This window comes from Poecilia latipinna, unplaced genomic scaffold, assembly GCF_001443285.1.
Source record: "Poecilia latipinna isolate Pla-1442-1.1 unplaced genomic scaffold, P_latipinna-1.0 Scaffold2915, whole genome shotgun sequence".
Classification (NCBI taxonomy): domain Eukaryota; kingdom Metazoa; phylum Chordata; class Actinopteri; order Cyprinodontiformes; family Poeciliidae; genus Poecilia; species Poecilia latipinna.
The window spans coordinates 1-19,480 of NW_015115531.1; the positions used below are offsets into that span (position 1 = coordinate 1).

At 40.4% G+C, this 19,480-nt stretch overlaps 1 protein-coding gene across 3 annotated transcripts in view; it reads right to left on the reverse strand.

Moving 5' to 3' along the window:
• Nucleotides 1-5,920: 5,920 nt before the first annotated feature.
• Nucleotides 5,921-19,480, reverse strand: part of LOC106939578 (DNA-binding protein SATB1-like) — a 31,224-nt gene continuing 17,664 nt past the window's right edge. For all 3 annotated transcript variants that reach the window (XM_015022027.1, XM_015022025.1, XM_015022026.1), the window contains 4 exons: nt 19,010-19,251; nt 13,709-13,885; nt 11,978-12,104; nt 5,921-6,395 (listed from right to left, as the gene is read on the reverse strand). In XM_015022027.1, coding sequence (XP_014877513.1) covers nt 5,936-6,395; nt 11,978-12,104; nt 13,709-13,885; nt 19,010-19,226 — 981 coding nt within the window. In that variant the 5' untranslated portion in view covers nt 19,227-19,251 and the 3' untranslated portion in view covers nt 5,921-5,935. The remainder of the gene's footprint in view (nt 6,396-11,977; nt 12,105-13,708; nt 13,886-19,009; nt 19,252-19,480) is intronic.

Genomic DNA, 19,480 nt, shown 5'->3' on the forward strand with positions numbered 1-19,480 from the left:
AGTAGAAGATCTTGATTGTGGTAAAAAACATTTAAATGTTGAGAAAATGGTTCACAATACAGTGAAAATAAAACATAACTAATCTATACTTCAGAATGCCTGTGTGGAGCGGATGGTGCGCTGATTTTATCTTAATATTTCTGGGAAAAATGAAGACAGCTGAGCAGAGTCACATTGGCGACTGCAGCTGGGTGTGAATCTGTGCCAAGCATGTTGTGGTGCATCATCCCGCCATGATGAAAAACAAGAGGGGAGGAGGCGGGGGGGCAGAGAGGTCTGCAGTCGGACTTCAACAGTATAACAAAGCGGTCCTTTATAGATTTATTGAAAAGGCTCCATTCAATAAAAAAACCCTGATGGAGTTCAGGTTGGGGTTAGGAAGTCAGAATTAGCTTTTTAATGGGTCATACATTTATGTATGAAGCACTTCCTTCTTTAGAGTTTATGCAATATTGTTATTAGCAAAGAATAAATAGTAGTTCAACCTTTTGTGGTCGATTCCTTGGGAAGTGGCGAAGCCGGCCTGGTTTCCTGCCGTGTGTTTTAGCTCGGGGGGGTAGAGATGGGGATATTCTGGATGATAAATGGCGTACCTGGCAGTGAACCATGCAATCCAGTTTAACCTGGTTCCAGCAGCCCAAAGATCCACCTGAAAAGGCTAAATTTAAAGTGAATACAGTTCTCCTTTTAGTTCGGGGGGGCTGGGATAATGAACTCCTCTCCTCTAGCCTGCCATGTTTTATTTACAGTATATCTGGGCTAAGGCGGCTCCAGGCAACAAACAAGAGGCCTGCAGATCTCTCTCTCTCTTTCTCTCGCTCCCTCTTCCTCCGCCATCTTTGACACAGATGTTCTAATAAACGCTCCTCATTAATCAGCCCTCTCCCTCAATACATCACTCTACCTCTCACAGGGGGCCCAGCCTGTATGTGTGAGGAGAAACAACACACACACACACACACCTATTCTGCGTCCCCCCACTGCTCTGTCACACATACATGCAGACGCACTAAGTGAAATCAAGCAGATAACCAGCGCCTCTGCTTCCACTGTGGAGCCAGCGGGAGGGCTGAGCTTCGGTGTGTCAACAGGTACTAACTCTGCCTCTGTGCCTGCATATGTGTGTGTGTGTGTGTGCGTGTGTGTGTGTGTGTGTGTGTGTGTGGACCCTTTAAATGATAGCCATCTGCAGCACAGAGCGCTTATCGGCAAGACCAGGAAGTGGCACTGGGCTACTATCGGTCCCCAACATCTACTCCACTCCCCGACATAGGAGACAGGAAGAGAGAGAAAAGTGTGTGTGAGTGTGTCTGCATGTGTGTGTGTGTAAGTGGATCGCAGTAACCAGGTACTGTACACACACACACACAGATTGCACTGGTTGCCTGAATCAATTGGGAAAAGGCGAATCCTATTTGCGACACTGCGCCTCGCCACTCGCCAACATCTAACAGAGCTCAATTATGGCACATATTCATCTCAACTGGGATGACCCCTCCCCTGCCCTCCGCCGCCACACAGAGACGCCACGCACTGGCAGCCAGGTTGCGCCTGTGGCAGCCGAGGTGGCGAAGGCCTCGCAAAGATGGCATTTTGATGACTTTGCTGCTACACGACGCAGCAGCTGGTACGTCAGGGGCAGCTCAGCGAGAGGGTGGAAGGGGGGAAATTCTCGTTTGTTGCCATAGTTTCTGCAAACCAAACGAGGGTATGGGGTTTCTAAGCTTGGTAGCATCTATGGCTGAAACGATTAGTCGGATTACTCATGATTTTTGAATTAATCGTCAACCAATTTAGTAATCGATTAATCGTTAACTGGAGACTCAAAAACATGACATTTGCTGGAAAAGCAACATACTGAGAGCAGTAATTAAGCCACAAACGGTACAGATATGTTGTGCATTTAAGATCAGAAATGGATCTTCAATAGTTCTTGAAGACCAGATTTTGCCAAACCTGCTTTAAAACATCAGTTTGTCATTAATGATGAGTACGGCTGAAACGATTTATCGTTTTTAATCAAATAATCGTCAACTAATTTAGTAATTGATTCATTATTAATTGGAGTATACAAGGTCAAAAAACAACACACTCAGAGCCGTAATTAAGCCAAAACTGCAGAAAAATATCTACATTTGTATGTAAGATTAAAAACCGCTATAATGTTATCATCACCTGATTCAAATTCTGTTATTAAGCAACTTTTACGACCCAATTATTAATCAGTTAATCCAAAAAATAATCAATAGATCAGTCCTGTAAAGTTTAGATATTAAGTCAATAGAAAGGGTTGAGCTTTTCACGTTTTATTATTTTAGCTGCAGTTGCGTCCTTTTCTACAAATGATCACTAAATAGATGAAATGTTTGAAATGTTTAATTTAATGTTTAAAAAAAGGAATTATTTGTTTTTAACATGTTTAATATTTCACAAAAAAGGCTTAAATTAAAGAATCTGTAGAGTGCCAATTATTTTTATCTGATTAGTCGTCAGAATAATCAGTAACTAAAATAATAATTAGTTGCAGTCCTAGCAGCTGATTGGTCGATGAGAAGTTTAATTTTGCGGACGCTTCTTCGAGTCATTAGCCGTTAATGTTTAAGAGCCGCTGTGGGTCGGAGCCAATTGCTTGAGGAGTGAGAACAGCGTCCAAACACACAAAGAGTGAAATTAAAGATTTGACGTCGCAGAACACAAAAGAAGAATTTCACGCAATAACAACAATAATAAAGCGTTTTCTTCTCCTCCGTCTCCTCTGAGAGCTGTTCAGAGGTGGGCTTGCTTGCTCACTCACTCGCAGCCATCCTGTCATCTGTTAACCTCGCCTTTTGCTTTGGGATTACACAGCAGAATATCAGGGAAACACTAATCCTAAAAAAGGTGCCAGTCTTCCGTTCCCTCCCACTACGCCCCCTTCTCCTCCCACAGCCCTCGCTGGCTTTGGTTGAAGCCTTGCAGGGAGGGGCCTGGGAGCCGGGGAGAGTGTTTATCGGGGAGCAAACGGCTGGGTGGGGGTAGCCGGACACATGCGGCCCCCACAGAGTAACAGATGTCAAACGCTGTCATAGCAGCCGTCTCTTAGATACAATTGGATCATCAGGACATGTTCTAACAAACCCAAGCCAGAAATTTCAAATTGATAGAGTGGTTTGCAGAATACATTTCCAGAAAGTATTGTTGCCTCAATAAAATCAACCAACTCCCATCAAACGCCACCGAATTAGCAAACAGAATCCAATCGTATTACAAATACAGCCAATCGAAGGCCTAAGGGGTTTCTTGGACACCATCAGTCGATGTCCTTTGAGGTGGTTTTTGACTCTGCGGTGGCATCAGCCATCTTCTGTGGTCTGGTACGTTGGCACTGCACCTTATCTGCAGCTGAGAGGAAGCAGTTAGATAAGCTCAACGTTAAACGGAGGGTATAATGTAGCTTCCATTTTATTGCACAACTGAGGAACTTATTATAAAAGCACTGTATGTATCAAAAACAACTTAATAGATATTTTACTTTACATGTAGCCCAGTCTGATGCCTTGAAATTGGCCTCTGTCTCTTTAAGAAGCTCCTACCTCTTCTCACACTCCCCCTTCAGCACATAGAAACACCAATGCCTCTCCTTTATGCTGTTCTTAGCAGCATTGGCATGAGAAGCAGTTCCTATAATGAGCTCAGCAGACGCGCAGTTCCACCAGATGTTTGCTAATTGCTGCTGCTGCCGCTAGTCTGAAGGAGCAGAAGAGCAGAGGAGCAGGGTAGAGGTGCTCCAAGGCGGGGCTTTGGGAAAATAGGTGGGACTTCTCACACATGCATGAATTTCTGAGGAGGGAATGGCATCATAACAGGATATAAAGCTCCAAGAAGTCGATGTTGCATCATAGCACCACCTATGTTGTAAGACGCCCATCAACCCAGTGCAGGTGGACGATGTCTCCCACCCCATGCATGAAGCTGCTGCTGCTGAACAGAAACTCCTACAGCGACAGATTGCTGCATCCTCGATGCACAAAGGTGCATAACAGAAGATCCTTAACCATCACTGCTCCCAAAAAACTGAATAAGTGTTTCGATCCTTGCTGGTATTTGCACAGTTTTCTATTTGTTGTAAATACTTTGTTTTTGTGCACAAACGTGCATGAACGTTTTGCTTAGTTGTACATTTCTTTTAATCTGAATATGCCTGTCACTTGAATGTACCTTATTCTATTCTATTCTATACTATTCTACTCTAACAGCATGATGAAGACTGACGGACACAGGGTGTGTTATTAAATGATAATCTAAACTTTGAACATCTCCCATGGCTTTGTTCAACACATCATCTGAAAACGGAAAGAGGTTAATCTCCAACCTTCCCAAAACTTTCCTGTCTAAGTGAAAAACAGGATAAAGAAGGCAATTAATAAAAGAAGAGGTTAAGAAACCGATGGCAAGAAACTGGAGAGCCACAAATCTGAATCCGTCGACAGGATAACTATTTGTCAAACCTGCAGAGGAAAGACGTCCTGTTTGAAGTTTGTGAAAAGGCGTGAGCCAGAGGAACAGCAAACAAGAGGAAAGTAGAGGAAAATTTAAATTATTGGCTTCCTTACAAGATGCTATGTTTGGTAAAGTTGGCCTCTACATTAGTATAAACACATATTTCCACATTAAAGCTCAGGATCATGTGGTAAGGATGCTTTCTTTCAGTTGGGAAAGGTCAAATTTGACGGGAAATTAGAGCAAAAGAGGAGGCGATGGAGGCTCACCTTCCAATGGACGGTTTGGGCAGAGCTACGTTTGAGTTAAAAAGAGGCCAGTCAAAATCCAGACCTACATCTAATTGACAATGACTGTGTCAAGATTTGTAAATTGCTGTTTACAGACGCTGAAGGTATCTGGCGAAGAAAAACGGATGTAAATTTAAGCTTCTAGACGGACAGAACTGGCAGAGAAATGGAGGAAAAGACCTGCAGCTCAAGAGAGTCCAGAAATAAATCATGTTCCTTCACTAGGATGCTCTTCTATCACATTAAAATCCCAATAAAACTCCTAGAATTGTGTTGCTGTAGCAAAACCTAGGAAACTCCACAGGGTAAGCTTGTGTAAGCTCATTGCTGTTGTGTATATACATCTGAGATAGCTTCGGTTTTACATAACAGAGCATTTAGGGCTGATTTATAGCATTTAAACTGGTAAGTGGGAACGAAAGACATTGGCTTGAAAGGAAAAAAAAACAAAAGCAATCTGATAATTTAATCTGAAACTTGTGTGTGTGTCAGTCTTGCGAATTTGTGTCTGAGACAGACTGAATGTGCTTTGTGTGTTAAATCCTCGGAGCTAGTGTGCGCTCTCCTCTGAGCCGTCTTCACATATGGACCGTAAACAGGGTGATTACCAGACCGGGCTGGGCTCCGCCTGAACGCCACCCAGGGACTCTTTACATCATCATGCCCAGCTAAACACACACACACACACACACACCCACGCACCGAAAGCAGCTTCTTGCGCATACGCACGGCACAAACCCGGGTCTCCAGGTGACCATCCAGTGGACTGGGAGGAGAGCTGGCTGCTCGCTAAAAACCTCAAAGAGCGCAGATACAGTCTGAATATTTCACCAACAAATCCAGGAAAACACACACAAGCCCTGCTGAACAGTAGCTAACACACACACACACACACACACACTCCGAGATATGCAGCCTTTTCTTTCCATTCACTGCCTCCATGATATACCGACTGCATTGCCTTTTAATACAATATCAGTGCAAGCGCGCTCTATTGAACCTCTCGGCACGCAGCGTGACACCTAACATGTGAATGTGTAATTCTCCAGCCCAGCGCAGTGATACGAAATGAACTAAAAAGACAAAATAAAAAAAAGAGAGCAAAAAAAACACAATCCGGATCGTTCTGGGATTGGTCCAGTGTTTATCTAACAATAACCATATGTTCAATAACACCTCTGGTTTTTTGGCTGCACGCACGTCTCTTGGTGTGTGTGTGTGTGTTTTGTAGGCGGCAAAAAAGGGAAAAAAAAATATTCAGACGACAATGGCCATTGATTTGGATTTTCTATGCCAATTCTCTTTCCCAGTGGATCAAACTCAGGGCATTTGATAAGTGAAAGATAAGAGACGGAGGTGATGGAGATAGGGGTGTTTGTTTTGTTGTGTGGTATGGTAGCGGAAGGAGGGGAGGTGGGTGAGGTTGAGATATTTTTCTGCTTTCTTTTGCTCTTTTTTAGGGGGTGGGGGGAATTTTGAATAAGCGGATTGGGCTTCAGCACCTGTGATAAAGGGCATTCTTTAGCCAGAGAGCTCTGATTCATGTCTTTGAGTAACTCCTTGAGGGCGTTTCTTACTGTAGAGTGGCTCCATTGCTCGGGCGGCAGGTCCTCCAGCTTAGGACAACTGTTAGGAAACAAAAACACACACACAGGAGACGGAGGGGAGAGGAGAGGGGAGGAGGAAGGGATGGAGAAGGACAAGGGGTAGAGAGAGAGGATCATGAAAAAAAGCACAAAAAAAACACTGAAAAATATGAATTTATTTACAGATTTACTCCCTGAGGAGCTCAAGTCAGTTTAAAAAAAGCTGAATTTACTTGGTTTGCACTTTAAATCACTTAAATTTTCCAAGATTTTTTATTATTAGGGAAACAAAAACTGTTGTAGAAGTTTAAAATGTCAAATGAATAATAATTCTGACTTGGTTTTACAATAATAAAACAATGTTTTAAAGAGACTGCTCATTCATACACACAGTGTAATATTAATATTAATAACTATTGGTGCTTAGGACAGGAAAATTATGTGTTGAATTTTGATTATTAATACTGATTATTAGGAAAAAACTATTGTAGACTTTGAGCAGAGCACTAAAGTGAGTGATATCATCAGCAAAAGAGTTTGAAAAAAATTATAAAAAATAAACTGTGATTTCATAAAAATGGTAAAAAGTTTTTTTTAAATCATTGTGACCCATTTAGTTTTTGAACAGACTTTGTAAAAGGAAACAGTTTCCATTTAAAAAAAAAAAAACAAAACAAAAACTTTATTTTTTAGTTGTGTTATGGTTTTTATATTTAAATAATTGCAGTAGGATTAATTTGTTGAGAGAGCATTCTTTTCAGCAGCAAAATACGGGACTATTAGGATTTCAACAGAAATGTGAATACAGTGAGAAACGTCTGAGGTATTAAACATATCAAGTGATTGATTCTGGATTATAAACCAGGTCAATTCTGGACGACATGAAAGAAAAGGAACATAATTTACAATATGCTGTCAAACAATTGTTAAAAACCTGCTCAATTATTTCCATTATACAACAGAAACTCCTCGAAATGCAAGACTTGATCAATTATTGTGAACCTGAAAGATGCTGCTTGCTGTTCCAATATCAACTGATCTGTAAAAATGTGAGTTTTCATTAACAAAGTAAAGCGACTAAATGCGAATGATGCAGGGCTGACATGTCATATTGCTGAATTTGGTTGGAAAGAATTTTAGGCGTTTAATTGTTTCTGCCACAAACAAAAGGTGAAAATCTGAGGATAGTTTATTATACATGTCAACATTTTTGTCACAAAAATGGAAAAGAACTCGGCTCATTACCAGAACTGGATAATGTTCCAAAATGTTAAAATCCAATATTATTCAGATGAGTAAATACATCTAAAAGCAACCCTCTTCAGTGTGGACGGTGCTACTGACTGAAGAAGAGTCTGAATTAACTCCTGCAGTACGAGTGAAATGCTTAAAAATGAAATTTGATGTAACAAAGAAATGCAAGTGGCTTCATTGAGTCTTTGGTTTAACACAACGCATTTTTCTTCAGCTTTTAGCCGTAATCTGTCATGAAATGTACTGGATTTGGAAACGTTTGCAGCTTTTTCCCAGAATTAGGAATATTCTCTAGGGAATACAGACAGACAGCTGTTCTGGTAACGCAGCCTCACTAAGGCTAAACACAGTTCAAAATGTTAAACCAATAATTATTTGGTTTTGAAATAGTAATACTCTATGTTAAAGCAGCTGCTCATTCATACACACAGTGTGACATCACCTCTGCTCCTAATATGAATGAATAATGGCGCTCGGGGTAGGAAGACGAGGAAAATATACATTTAATTCTTATAATTGGATAACGAGAAATCGGAATTGGTATCTGCAGTACAAATTCTAGGACTGAAAAATCGTCCACAAAATTCAGATCCAGCAACAAACATTTGATCATTTCCCCAGAAAACAAATATGTGAAATCTGTTTCAGTTAGTCCAACCCTGTTTGAAGTCCATGTGCTGCTGAACTGAGGACACATCAGAAAGGCAGAGCAGAGAGGAAACCAGAGAGAGCCGAACACACGGGCCTCTGCTCGTTTTTCCTGCTGCAAGCGTCCCTCCAAGACAGACAGATTTCATTTGGCGCATCAAGCAGATGCATCTGGAGATTGCTCTGTCTCTTTCTCTCTCTCTCCCTGCCTTCCTCCTCTCTCTTTCATATTCTCCCTCTCTCCCTCTTTCTCTCTCTCCTGATTGTTCTGATTAGTTAATTACTTTATACAACACATCTGCTGGATTGATGCATGAATTATACATCAGCTGCATGTGGCGACTATTATTCTGTGTTATTCGTACCTTCCTGGCTTGTTGTATTCGCCGAGACAATTTAAGGTCCAACTGGGTAGATTTCTGCAGTCAGAACGCAATATTACTGACAATATTCAGCACAACAATACGGTTACAGGAGTAACGGTCTGACGTTGAATTTAGTTGGGAGAGTCATCAGCTGCAGACATTCATCTCTACCTGGAAAAACACTCCTGGGTTTTGAAAATGAGAAACATATTTATATGGAGGGTGTGGGCAGCTGAACTGGGCTCCAGTGGTTTCACCAAGTCTGGATGTGCAAGACATATGTTTGACTGTACAACTAAAATTAGCACCAAATATATATATATATATATCTGATAAATCCACATAAATAGGAGAGGATATTTGGAGAAAACTCAGTCATTTAGTTTGTTGGAAATGTTCTGGAGAATGGAAAAGACAAGGATGCGTGCAACGGTCGAGGCCAACATCTGCTAGTGAGAAAACACACAGCCTTGCACGTGCACGCACTCCATCAAGCCGACAATGGATTTTCCAGAACACCTTAAACTGCTCCAGCAGCTAGAGAGCCTCTGGGGAGATGGAAGTGAACAAGAGGAGGGAAAGAGCGAGCAAAGCGGGAGGAGGGAGCAGGGAAAGACAGCAATCCGCGCATTCAGAGGCTGGCAGGCCGGAAATAAACACAACCTTCTGTATTCTGGCTGGTGGACGTGCTCGCATCAGTCAGTGCATGTGTGAGTGCTCGGCTGGAGAAGGTGGGAGGAGGTGGGGGAGACAGAAGGGGAAGAGGCAGAGCAGGAACAGCTCTCCAGAGAGTTGCAGAACACTAGGTTAGCGTGCAGCTGGCACGAGCCTCCACATCAGCGCCAGCTGACTGTTTGTGCGCGCACGCCTTTGTGTCCACGAGCACATGCAAGCCCGTTTGGGTCCAAAAATACAAACGTGTGTGTGCTTGCTGTGTAATAATACAACAAAAGCTCTCACACCTACAGAGGAGAATTTAGCATCCAATGTGATGAGAAGACAGTTAACGGCGTTCAAGCTAAGGCTTGAGCTGGTTGGTTTTTCTTCCCTGCAGCATCGTTTAGGATTCGGGTTTTATGTTCCGGTTTTAACTGGCCGCTCAAGTTAGCAGTGGAATACAACCTCAGACATGCAAAACTTTATTTTCTTCAACCAATATTTGAAAAAGTTTGTAGAATAACCAAAGGGTGCAAAAATGTTCAGTAATTGACTTCTGGATGTTTGTATCTGTGCTTTACGTTACTGTTTATGAAATGTGCAACATCTTCCTATGACCTTATTTTAGGGAGCATTCACACCAGCTCTGTTAATCCGCTTTAATCAAAGTTTAGTTCATTTGGCAAGAAAGTCCAGTTGGTTTGGGGAAGTGTGAACGCGTAACAGAACTCTGATGCGGACCAAAGAGGTGAACTATAATCCCCCTAATAATAACCGAGGTCTAGGTTCAACTGAAGTGAACTCTGGCGTGGTTATAGAATGCATAATGTGAATGCAAATGGATCGGGAATCACTCCAAAAGCAGGAAGTGAACTATAATGCACAGCATTCTGGGTAAATCCAATCTAAACAAATCCGAAAGCCTAACGCTAGTGGAGAAAATGGCTCATGATCTTTTGCCAAAGATAAACATAAATCCTATACCTGCTAAAATCTGACGCCACTCCATTTTTGTTTATATTTTGTGAAGAAGGAAGTTGCACTCAGTGTCTTCTTCAGAGGTTCTATGTGGTTCCCTTCAGTAGTTCTTGGTGCAGCGCCACCACGGGCAAGGAGAGGAACAGGTTTTTCAAAAGTTTTGGATCGTTTGACAGTAGAAAGTAAACCTTAAAAACTGAAAATGCAAAAAAAATGCTGTCATTTTGGTCCCAAATCGAACCAAGTCTACTGGACTATCTGGTGTGAAAACATCCTCAATTTATTCATTTAATTGGTTCTGGCAAACCACAGAATTTCAGTCATGTCTAAACTTTGACTGGGCCAATAAAACTGTGTCAATGTGCTGTTGATGTCCCAGTTTGGACCGTCTGACCGACAGATGGCTTCACATTTGACTCCAGAATAATTTGGTACACAGAGGAGTTCATGGTCAACTTAAAGAGTGAAAAGAGACCAGATATCCATTTTTAGGCTTCACAGTTTTCCAGATGAGTTTTGTTTAGTTTTCTCCAGAAATTGTGTCGTGCAATTTCAAATTTTTTTTTTCTTTTATTTATTTATTTATTTATTTATTTTTTGCAGTTTTTTTGAGGATTTTAGGATCTGACCTTGGGATGTTTTTCTTTCCAGGAAAGGTTATCCACCCTCCCCAACGTTTTCCTTTTTTTATTTTTATAAAATGACCCAGTAAAACTTGAGGAATTGTTTCTGGGAGGTTGTTGCTGTTGTTTTTCTTTATTGGCACCGTTCAACACACGCTGCATGTAAACTGCCAAAACTCCTGATTACTGATAAACAATGCATTTGATTAGCAGAATCTGGACGTCACTATTATGGAACCAGCATGAATTAACTTATTCTATGAATATTTTCTTATTTTTTAATAAATACTTCCTTATTTTACGTATTTTTTTGGATGCATATTTTTATAGGTGTGTGAATGGATGACTGATAGGGAGTTAAAAGTGTTGTATTGCCCGTCTGGGGTCGACATTTCAACCTTAAAAGTACAGAACAGATGATTTTATGCATAAAACCTTTAAATCAAATTAATGTTTGTGGTCTGGATTCAAAAGAAACATTTAACATCGGGGGATTTTTGTAGCCATTTCTGGTTCAAAAAAGAAACAAAAACAAAAGAACGTTTGGATTAATCTGCTGGAATCTCCTTTTATTTGCGGCGCTTGATTCAATACTTGCAGCTTTATCATTATATTACATTTTATCTTCCTTCAGCCATTTACAAAACAAAATGCTAATCAGTTAGCAGCACTTACCAGTTAAATTTAGATCAGTCAGTGGCGCTAAATCCACTCGATCGCTTTAAAATAAACTGTGAACAGAGTCTTGGATGATGCATTCATTCTCCGTGTTTCTGTCTCTTAACAGATAAAGTGAATAACTATAAAACAAGTGTGTGTTTTTGGCACCCAGTAGGTGTGGAGGTTTTCCTCTGATATCTATTCCTGTTTCCTGGGAGAGGTCAGGCGGCTGTTCCTGTGACTAATAAAGCTATTCTGGGTATGAAAGCAGCAGATTGGCACCTGCCAAGGAGAAAATGCTACGTGCTCATTGTGTTAACGCTGCAATCAGGGATTAAAGCGACTCTACGGTAAACCCTCACATGAGATTAATGTATTCTGCAGGTGTCGGCGAGGATGTGTGAAGATAATAATAATGAGCGGTGCCAGGCTCTTACCTGTGCAGCTGGATCTTAAGCGTGACCACGTGGTAGACGTCCTGCAGCATGTCGGCCACTGTGGCGTCCGGCGCGTCTGTCACGTACGACAGCGGGACGGGGTTCCACTTCCCCACCTGAATCATACCTGAGTGGATCACAGACACGCCGACGTGGGTGAACAACAGATGTGGACAAGACAGCGAGCGCATCTAAGCATCTGAGCTAATTTAAAAAACAGTAACACGTGTGAAAAGTGCGAATAGCACCATGTGTAGGCACCCAAGAAGCATCTTGGTGCCATAATCACTCTCCGCTCCTCTTTATTTATTAGCGAAATCACAACAAGCATGTGCGAATTTCTCTTGACGCCGTCTTCAAACCTGCAGCAGCCCACACAGCAGGACGCGAAGAGGAGAAAGGCTCGCGGGAGAGCTGGATAAGGATGTGTGTGTGTGTGTGTGTGTGTGTGTGTGTGTGAGATGGACAGGTTATAATAAAAGAGTATGCAAAGAGGCACCTTGAAACAGTCAGCCTCGGCCTGCATGTGCTCCAGTGCAATTAGTGGATCCTTTCCTCCACCTGCCTTCACCACCTACACTCGCTGTTTGTGTGTATAAATATACGCACTGGACGCATGTGCAGAGCATGCATGTATGTGAAAACAGGCAGTGCGCCTGACCCACTGGAGACGTTAGCATCTCCTGTCTGGGATCAGTGTCAGGATGACCTGCACTGCAAAAACACAAAATCTTCCCGAGTACTTTTGTCTAGTTTCTAGTGCAAATATATTAATACACTTGAAATAGGACAAAACTAACTTACAAGTAACTTAGGAGCTTGTTTTAAGTCATTAATTCCTAAATATTGATGAAACAGTATCAGTTCCACTGGTGGTTTATTTTACTTATAACTAGTATTTTCATCCATCTTAAAAGAAACTTGATTAAAAGTCACCTGTAAGTTAGTTTTGTCTTATTACAAGTAGGGCTGTTACTAACAATTACATTAGTAATTGATTGTTCTATTGATTATTTGACGATTAATAGATTAATCAGATAAAAATGGCACATTTTGCAAATTTCTTATTTAACCATTTAAGCCTTTTTTTACACGATATTTGGAAAAAAAATGAAAAGCAAATATTTTTTCAGTAAGAAAACAAACATCTTATTACCTAAAATGCAGTAAAATAGCATTAATTTAATTAATTTGATTATTTGTAGAAAAGGATGCATCTGCAGCAAAAAACAATATTTAATAACATGTGAGCAGCTCAGCCCTTTCTGCTTGACTTTACATCAGTACAGATAATCTGTTTATTCTTCAGATTAATTAATGGACAGTAAAAGGTGCTTAATAGATTTTTTTACAGAATTTGAAGCAGGTGAAACTAAAACTGACACTTCAGTTCTGGTAGAACATATTTACTAAGACAAAGACGATTTTTAATCTTAAACGCAAAATATGTGTATTTGTACAGTTTTGTTTTAATTGCTGCCCTCAATGGGTTGTTCATTCAGCAAATGGCCATTTTTAATGATTAATAAACTACTAAATTAGTTGACGATTATTTCATTAATCGATTAATCACGATTAACCGTTTGCACTAGAAGCCAGATTTTGTGAGATTTTGCATTTTTCCCAGTGTACTGTAGCTTCAGAGCTGCTGTGGCGATGTTATCATGGTCACACGGTGTGTGAGCGTACAGTAGGAGCGTGTCAGGGTGACGGAGCGACCTCGGCGGCTACCTTTGGCCTGAGCTGCGGAGCTGTGGGAGTAGCCCAGCGACAGCAGGGCCATCTCGATGAGCTGGTTGAAGAGCATGTCCTTGCGCACCAGGACGAACTCGGCGTGTTCCTCCTTGCTGTCGAAGTCCATGGGGTTCTCGTAGTGCTCCACCACGCAGAACACGGGCAGCATGTTGCCTGACGACACACAAGCACAGGCGGGAAACTGAGTGGGTTCCACGCTACTCCACATGCAAACGCTGACCTTCAGCGTTCCGTCGGCAGGCTGAGATTCAGCGCCGATGATTAAGTTACAGTAAGTGTCGAGGGAGTCGGCGGGAATGACTCGGCTGCCGCAGAACAGAAATGAACGTAAAGATGAAGGCATCGCTCATGTTTGAGGGAACAGCTTCTAATCAGAGGCACACACGTTTACCCTTTAGTTCCTCCTAGTGGTATAGACATTGTTAACCTTTACAAGTACATGAGATGTAAATGCAAATCTGGAACTGTATCAAGTAGCTGCTCACAACTGTGTTGGGAAGTCATCATCATCTGTACATCTGCAGCCTCTCCTGTTTTTTTAAGGTCTCCCCTCTAGGGTGGGGTGTTGTTTTTGTGCGTTTTTGTGGTTTTCACAAACAGTTGCTCTCAAAAGTGTGCACACCCCTATAAAATACCAGGGATTGTGTTTTAAAAAGATCTGACCAAGACAAATCTCTCAGTCTTTCCACACATTAAGGTGTATGCTACAAAATTCAACCAAAAATACTTATTTTAATCAGAAAGAATAAAAAAAACATCCTTAAACTAATACTGCATCTGATTATGCTTTAGTTAAAGCTATATATAACTCATATGTTGCAAAGGTATCAGTCAGGAGAAGGTTACAGAGAAATCCCACAGCTTTATAGGGATACTATGGCGCAGTGAAGGCTGATATCAACAATTATGGAACAAGACAGAAGTCACAAAAGGGAAATGTTTCTTCAAAATAAAGAAAAGAATTGCAAAAACTGCAAACATTTTAGTTCAAAACAACAATGATGGCACCTTAAGAAAATTTAAGATTAGCTTGTTTTTCAATTGAAATTCTCAGAAAAATATAAACTTTTATAAAATGTATTCTCATGCTCCATTCTCTTTTATTGCTTTCTACTTCTATTCCATATCAAACCAAAATAAATCTAAAAATAACTTTACGACGATGCATATTATTTAGAGAAGTCATACTGGTTGTCAAAGGAAGCACAAAATGACTTATGGAGAGCATGAATTCATCCACAGAAAGTTTAGAAATGGATGAAACTCAACAGAAAAGAAGAGCTTTTGTTGAAGCATTTAGGAACAAAAAACAGTTTTGTCAAAAGATCTACTGGAGAATCACCAGTTCTAAACCTTTTATTTTCTTCTGGATTAAATGCAACATTCTTTTCAAGAGAGGAAAAACAGAATCATCTTTTAACCAGAATTAGCTGAATAGCAGTTTAGCTAGCTAAAAAAATCAGAGCTGTTTCTGAGGGAACATGAATCAAAAGTTACCTAAATAAATGGTAGAAGCACAAAATGTGTAAAAATTTAATAAGAAATTTTGAAGATATGTTGCAACTTTTGCTCTTAAAATTGGCACAAACTCTAATATCAGTGTTTCTCTTTTGTGTTTATTAATGGCCAAAGTTTATGTATTTCACCAACGAACTACAGCAAATTTTAAACAGATGAATTTATATACATGAAATCAGAACCAGCAGGTTGGACCTCAAAGTAAACCAGAAACGTGGATTGGCCATTAAAGCCCGATTGGTGCGTCGCTACATAAAACATCCATTAAAAATCGTCCTTTCCTCCCTCTACTGTTGGGCACAATATCCTCCTTATTCATTGTCAAGGTACTGTGATTACATTTGCCTTTCTACTCTTTTGCTTGCCAACCCAAAATCATCTTCCCATGATGCAGTGCTTCAAATCCCGAGCCACCTCCGCGCCCCGAGGTTCACTCTTCTGTGTCAACAGTGGCTCTGCTGTTTTAAGCAATGAGCAATTCTTGTCCAAAGACTGAATTTTCAAATGTGCAAATATCACCTGATATGGCGTTTCTGTTAAAATAACATCCCTGTAAATTGAAGAGCTGGAAAAGGGTAAATTTGGCCTTTTAAAATTGAAGAAGGGGAGGAAAAACAGAACATGTCGAAGCATTCTTGAAGCAGAGCGTGTTTACGAGCCGCTCCGTTGCTCCACTCGGCTGTCGTGCGGAAACATTTCTGTATGTTTATTGTCACTGCAGACAAAAATGATTCACTTTCTAATATTTTCCGATCCCAGGCATTCCAGAAGATGTGCACAGCTCTGGCAAAACAATCAATAAGCCGACAAAATGCAACGGAATGTGCTGAAAGAGCTGCTTTTCTCCTCCCCTGATTTTAATAGATAAAGATCTAACAATAAAGACTGCTGTGTAGGTTCATTTGGGGGATCAATACTGGCTTTGTTTCCAGGGAGCCCAGAGAGGGCTGCGGTAAATATTGTTTCGGGCTCGGACACAATGCCCACTGTGGGCTCTCTGCGAAGCCTCGGAGAATCATCCGCCTCCACTCGCCGCTTCACCCAACCAAAAAGAAAAAAAAGGAAAAGACGAAGAACTGATGAGTGGGAAGAGGCGGAGGAGCGGAGAGGAGGCTCGGAGGAGCAAACGCGGTGGGAGGCCACAAGGAGCGGCGATGATGAAGGTGACAAATTAAACTCTCTCTCAGCCGGAGCGCAAACACGTACATAAAAAGCAGCGAATGAGAGCAAACGGCCCATACGAGGACGCTCGCACGGCCGCTTTCCAAGACTTCCTGCTTCCCCGTTGGCCAGGGAAAAACTGAAGCAGCCAAACAAACAAACAGTTTGGGAGCCAAGAGCAATCACGGCCGAGACACTGCAAGTTTTTTAAATAAAAACAGAAAAAATCAAAAACGATGTAAATTACCACACTGCTCTGCAAAAGTATCCCAGCAATTCTGCCATAAACATATTGCAGTGAGGGTTTTGGAATAAGCGAAGAAATACCGATGGATAATAACGAGAGAGACGGATGATTATGCATGTTTTTTTCTTTTTGTTTCACAAATAAAAATGTGGAAAGTCCAATAACCAATTGAAAATAGCAGACAGAGTCATTTAACCTCAGTATAAATCTGTTAGAAAATGCAACAAAACGCATCATCCCCACTAAGAAACATAGTAGTGGCACCATCATGCTGTGGAGATGCTTTTCTTCAAGATGGAAAGATGGATGGCTCTAAAAACAGAGCAACCATGAAACTTACCCTAAACATACCAGCTCCAACAGAATGACTGGGATTAAATTAATCTATCAGAATATTCCAGTAAAATCCAGACCTAAATCTGAAGATTTGAAATATGACGCTCACAGTCACAACTCATCCATCCACGCCGTCCTTGAGCTGTTCCATAAAGACTGAGCCAAAATTTCAGTCTGCAGGGCTGCAGAGCTGGCAGAGAGATGCCCCACAAGGTTTACAGGCTTAAGATCCACTGTTTCCATTATTATCATCATTATTATTATTAAAAATCATGAATTATTTCACGTCCTTGCTACTTTGTGTTGGTGTATTGCATAAGAATATATTCAAATTTGACAAAATGTGAAAAACATTTGCTCTACTTTTCAAAGCCGGATAGCTTTTCCTATTATTTTCTTTTGAAAACATGACACCAGTTATTAAAATATTAAAAACTATATTTTAGAATCTCAATTTTCAAACTGAAACTTCTCAGTAAATAAATATATTTAAAGTTGTAGAGCTGTGCAGGAATATTTCTCACACGGCTCCTCTATTAGCTTTTGTTTGAGCAAATAGTTGCTGTGCGATAAATGAATGAGTGAGTGTGGAGACTAAACAGAAGAGTGTTTTTTTTTCTACAATAAAGTTTAGGACGAGTGAGTGGGAGAGCATGTCCACTCAAGTGAGTATTTAATGGTTGAGTTAATCAGTGTTTAAATTACTTTCCTTCATTAATATGAATTTTAATTTCAATAATTCGTAAAAAATCTAATTTTGACTGTATCTCTCTCTAAGTCTAGGCATTTATCGTATCGTTTATCGTGATAAATCTCTTATCAAGGTAAGACTTTGATTTATTGCTGTCACAATAAATTTCAATGAATGATGTTTAAAACTCTGTAAAACTTTTATTTTTAGTATTTTTCACCACTGTTTCTTCAACAAAGCTGTAAAAATTTCATTTTGATTGCACTGCTTTCCAGCAGTGGGCATTTATCGTATCGTTTATCATTTATCATGATAACTTTTGTATCCCGATAAGATTTTTATTTATCATTGTCATGATAAATTCCAATTAATGATATTTAAAAATCCCTAAAACAGTCCCTATTGCCAGGATTGTAAATTTGACTATTTTTAACCACTGTTTGTTCAATAAAGGTGTGTCAATAAATATCAACAAATGTGAAAATACGACTAAATGCAGTTAATGTTTTGCTACAAATCACATTTCTTTATGTGATTGTTGTCCAAAAGAAGCATACAGCAGATGGTTTGTTTTTCAAGAGAAGTATCTGTGCTTGTTGGAGCATGTTTACAAAAACAACATAATAAATTGTTCTTATTATCACTTTTATCGCTAATAATACACAAAATAATACCGCAAAGTATTGTGATAAAACTTTGCATTCATATCACCACCATTTCTTTCATTCACATATTTTTTATAATTTGGTTCTTCTAAAGAAATATTTAATGATGTCCTGAGCAGGACAGTCTCGACAACAAATAAATTGTCCCAGAAATTATTACGATAAATAACAACATTGTCATTTTGAGACCATTTTCAACAAATATAATACTAATAATGATATAATAATGCAGGCAGATCGTCTCAAATATAAAAAAAAACTTTCATTTCTAAACATTTTTCACTGTAACTGGAAAACATTTAGATATCCAAAATAAATAAACAAAACAACAATAATTAAAATGGATTATGAAATCTCTGTAACCAAAATTACGTTTAAAAAAATATCAATCATTCAGCTTTGACAGGGAAAACAGGCAAAAGAGGCAGGTAGTGCAAAATAACTACTTTGTATTGGGTGTCAAATGTTTGCAATATTTTTCAAAATGTCAACTTTTCCACAATATTAACGATTATTATTCATCTTATTTCAATTTATCATGGGATTGACTGTTGCATTGCTTATTGTAACAGGCTCAGTCATAATAAGCTGTTTACTGATTTTAAAAAACGTCTGAGGAAAAGTTGAATAAAAAGTTGACCATTTGCATTCTCTCCTACCTCTCTTGTGGCAGGCTTTCAGCAGGTGGCCAGCGGGTTTGTACGGGACCCCGGCGAGCTTGGCCCCGGCGCTGCCCAGCCTGGCCCGGCCCAGGGGGCTGCCGTTCTGCTCCAGCCGGGGCAGCTTGGCCGGCGGGGCCTTGGCTTCGGCCAGGCCGCCTACCACTAGCTCCGAGTTTTCCTTGCCCAGACACGACTCGCTGAGATGGTCCATCATCCTCAGCACCTCAGCTCACTATCACCTGGGGAGGGATAAACAGAAAGGGGAAGAAAAGACATCAGCCGCTAATTTTTTGGATCATTTATGAAGATAATCGAATAAAGCTGCTGGAATGTTCATATTTTTTAATGATGCAACGTTCACGGCTGTCCGGCCGGATACTCTTGAGGAAAAAAAAGGGTAACGAAGGTAGAACTTGCTTTGCAAACACCCGACATTGCTCTTGGTTGCATGCAGTGAAAACACCCAAG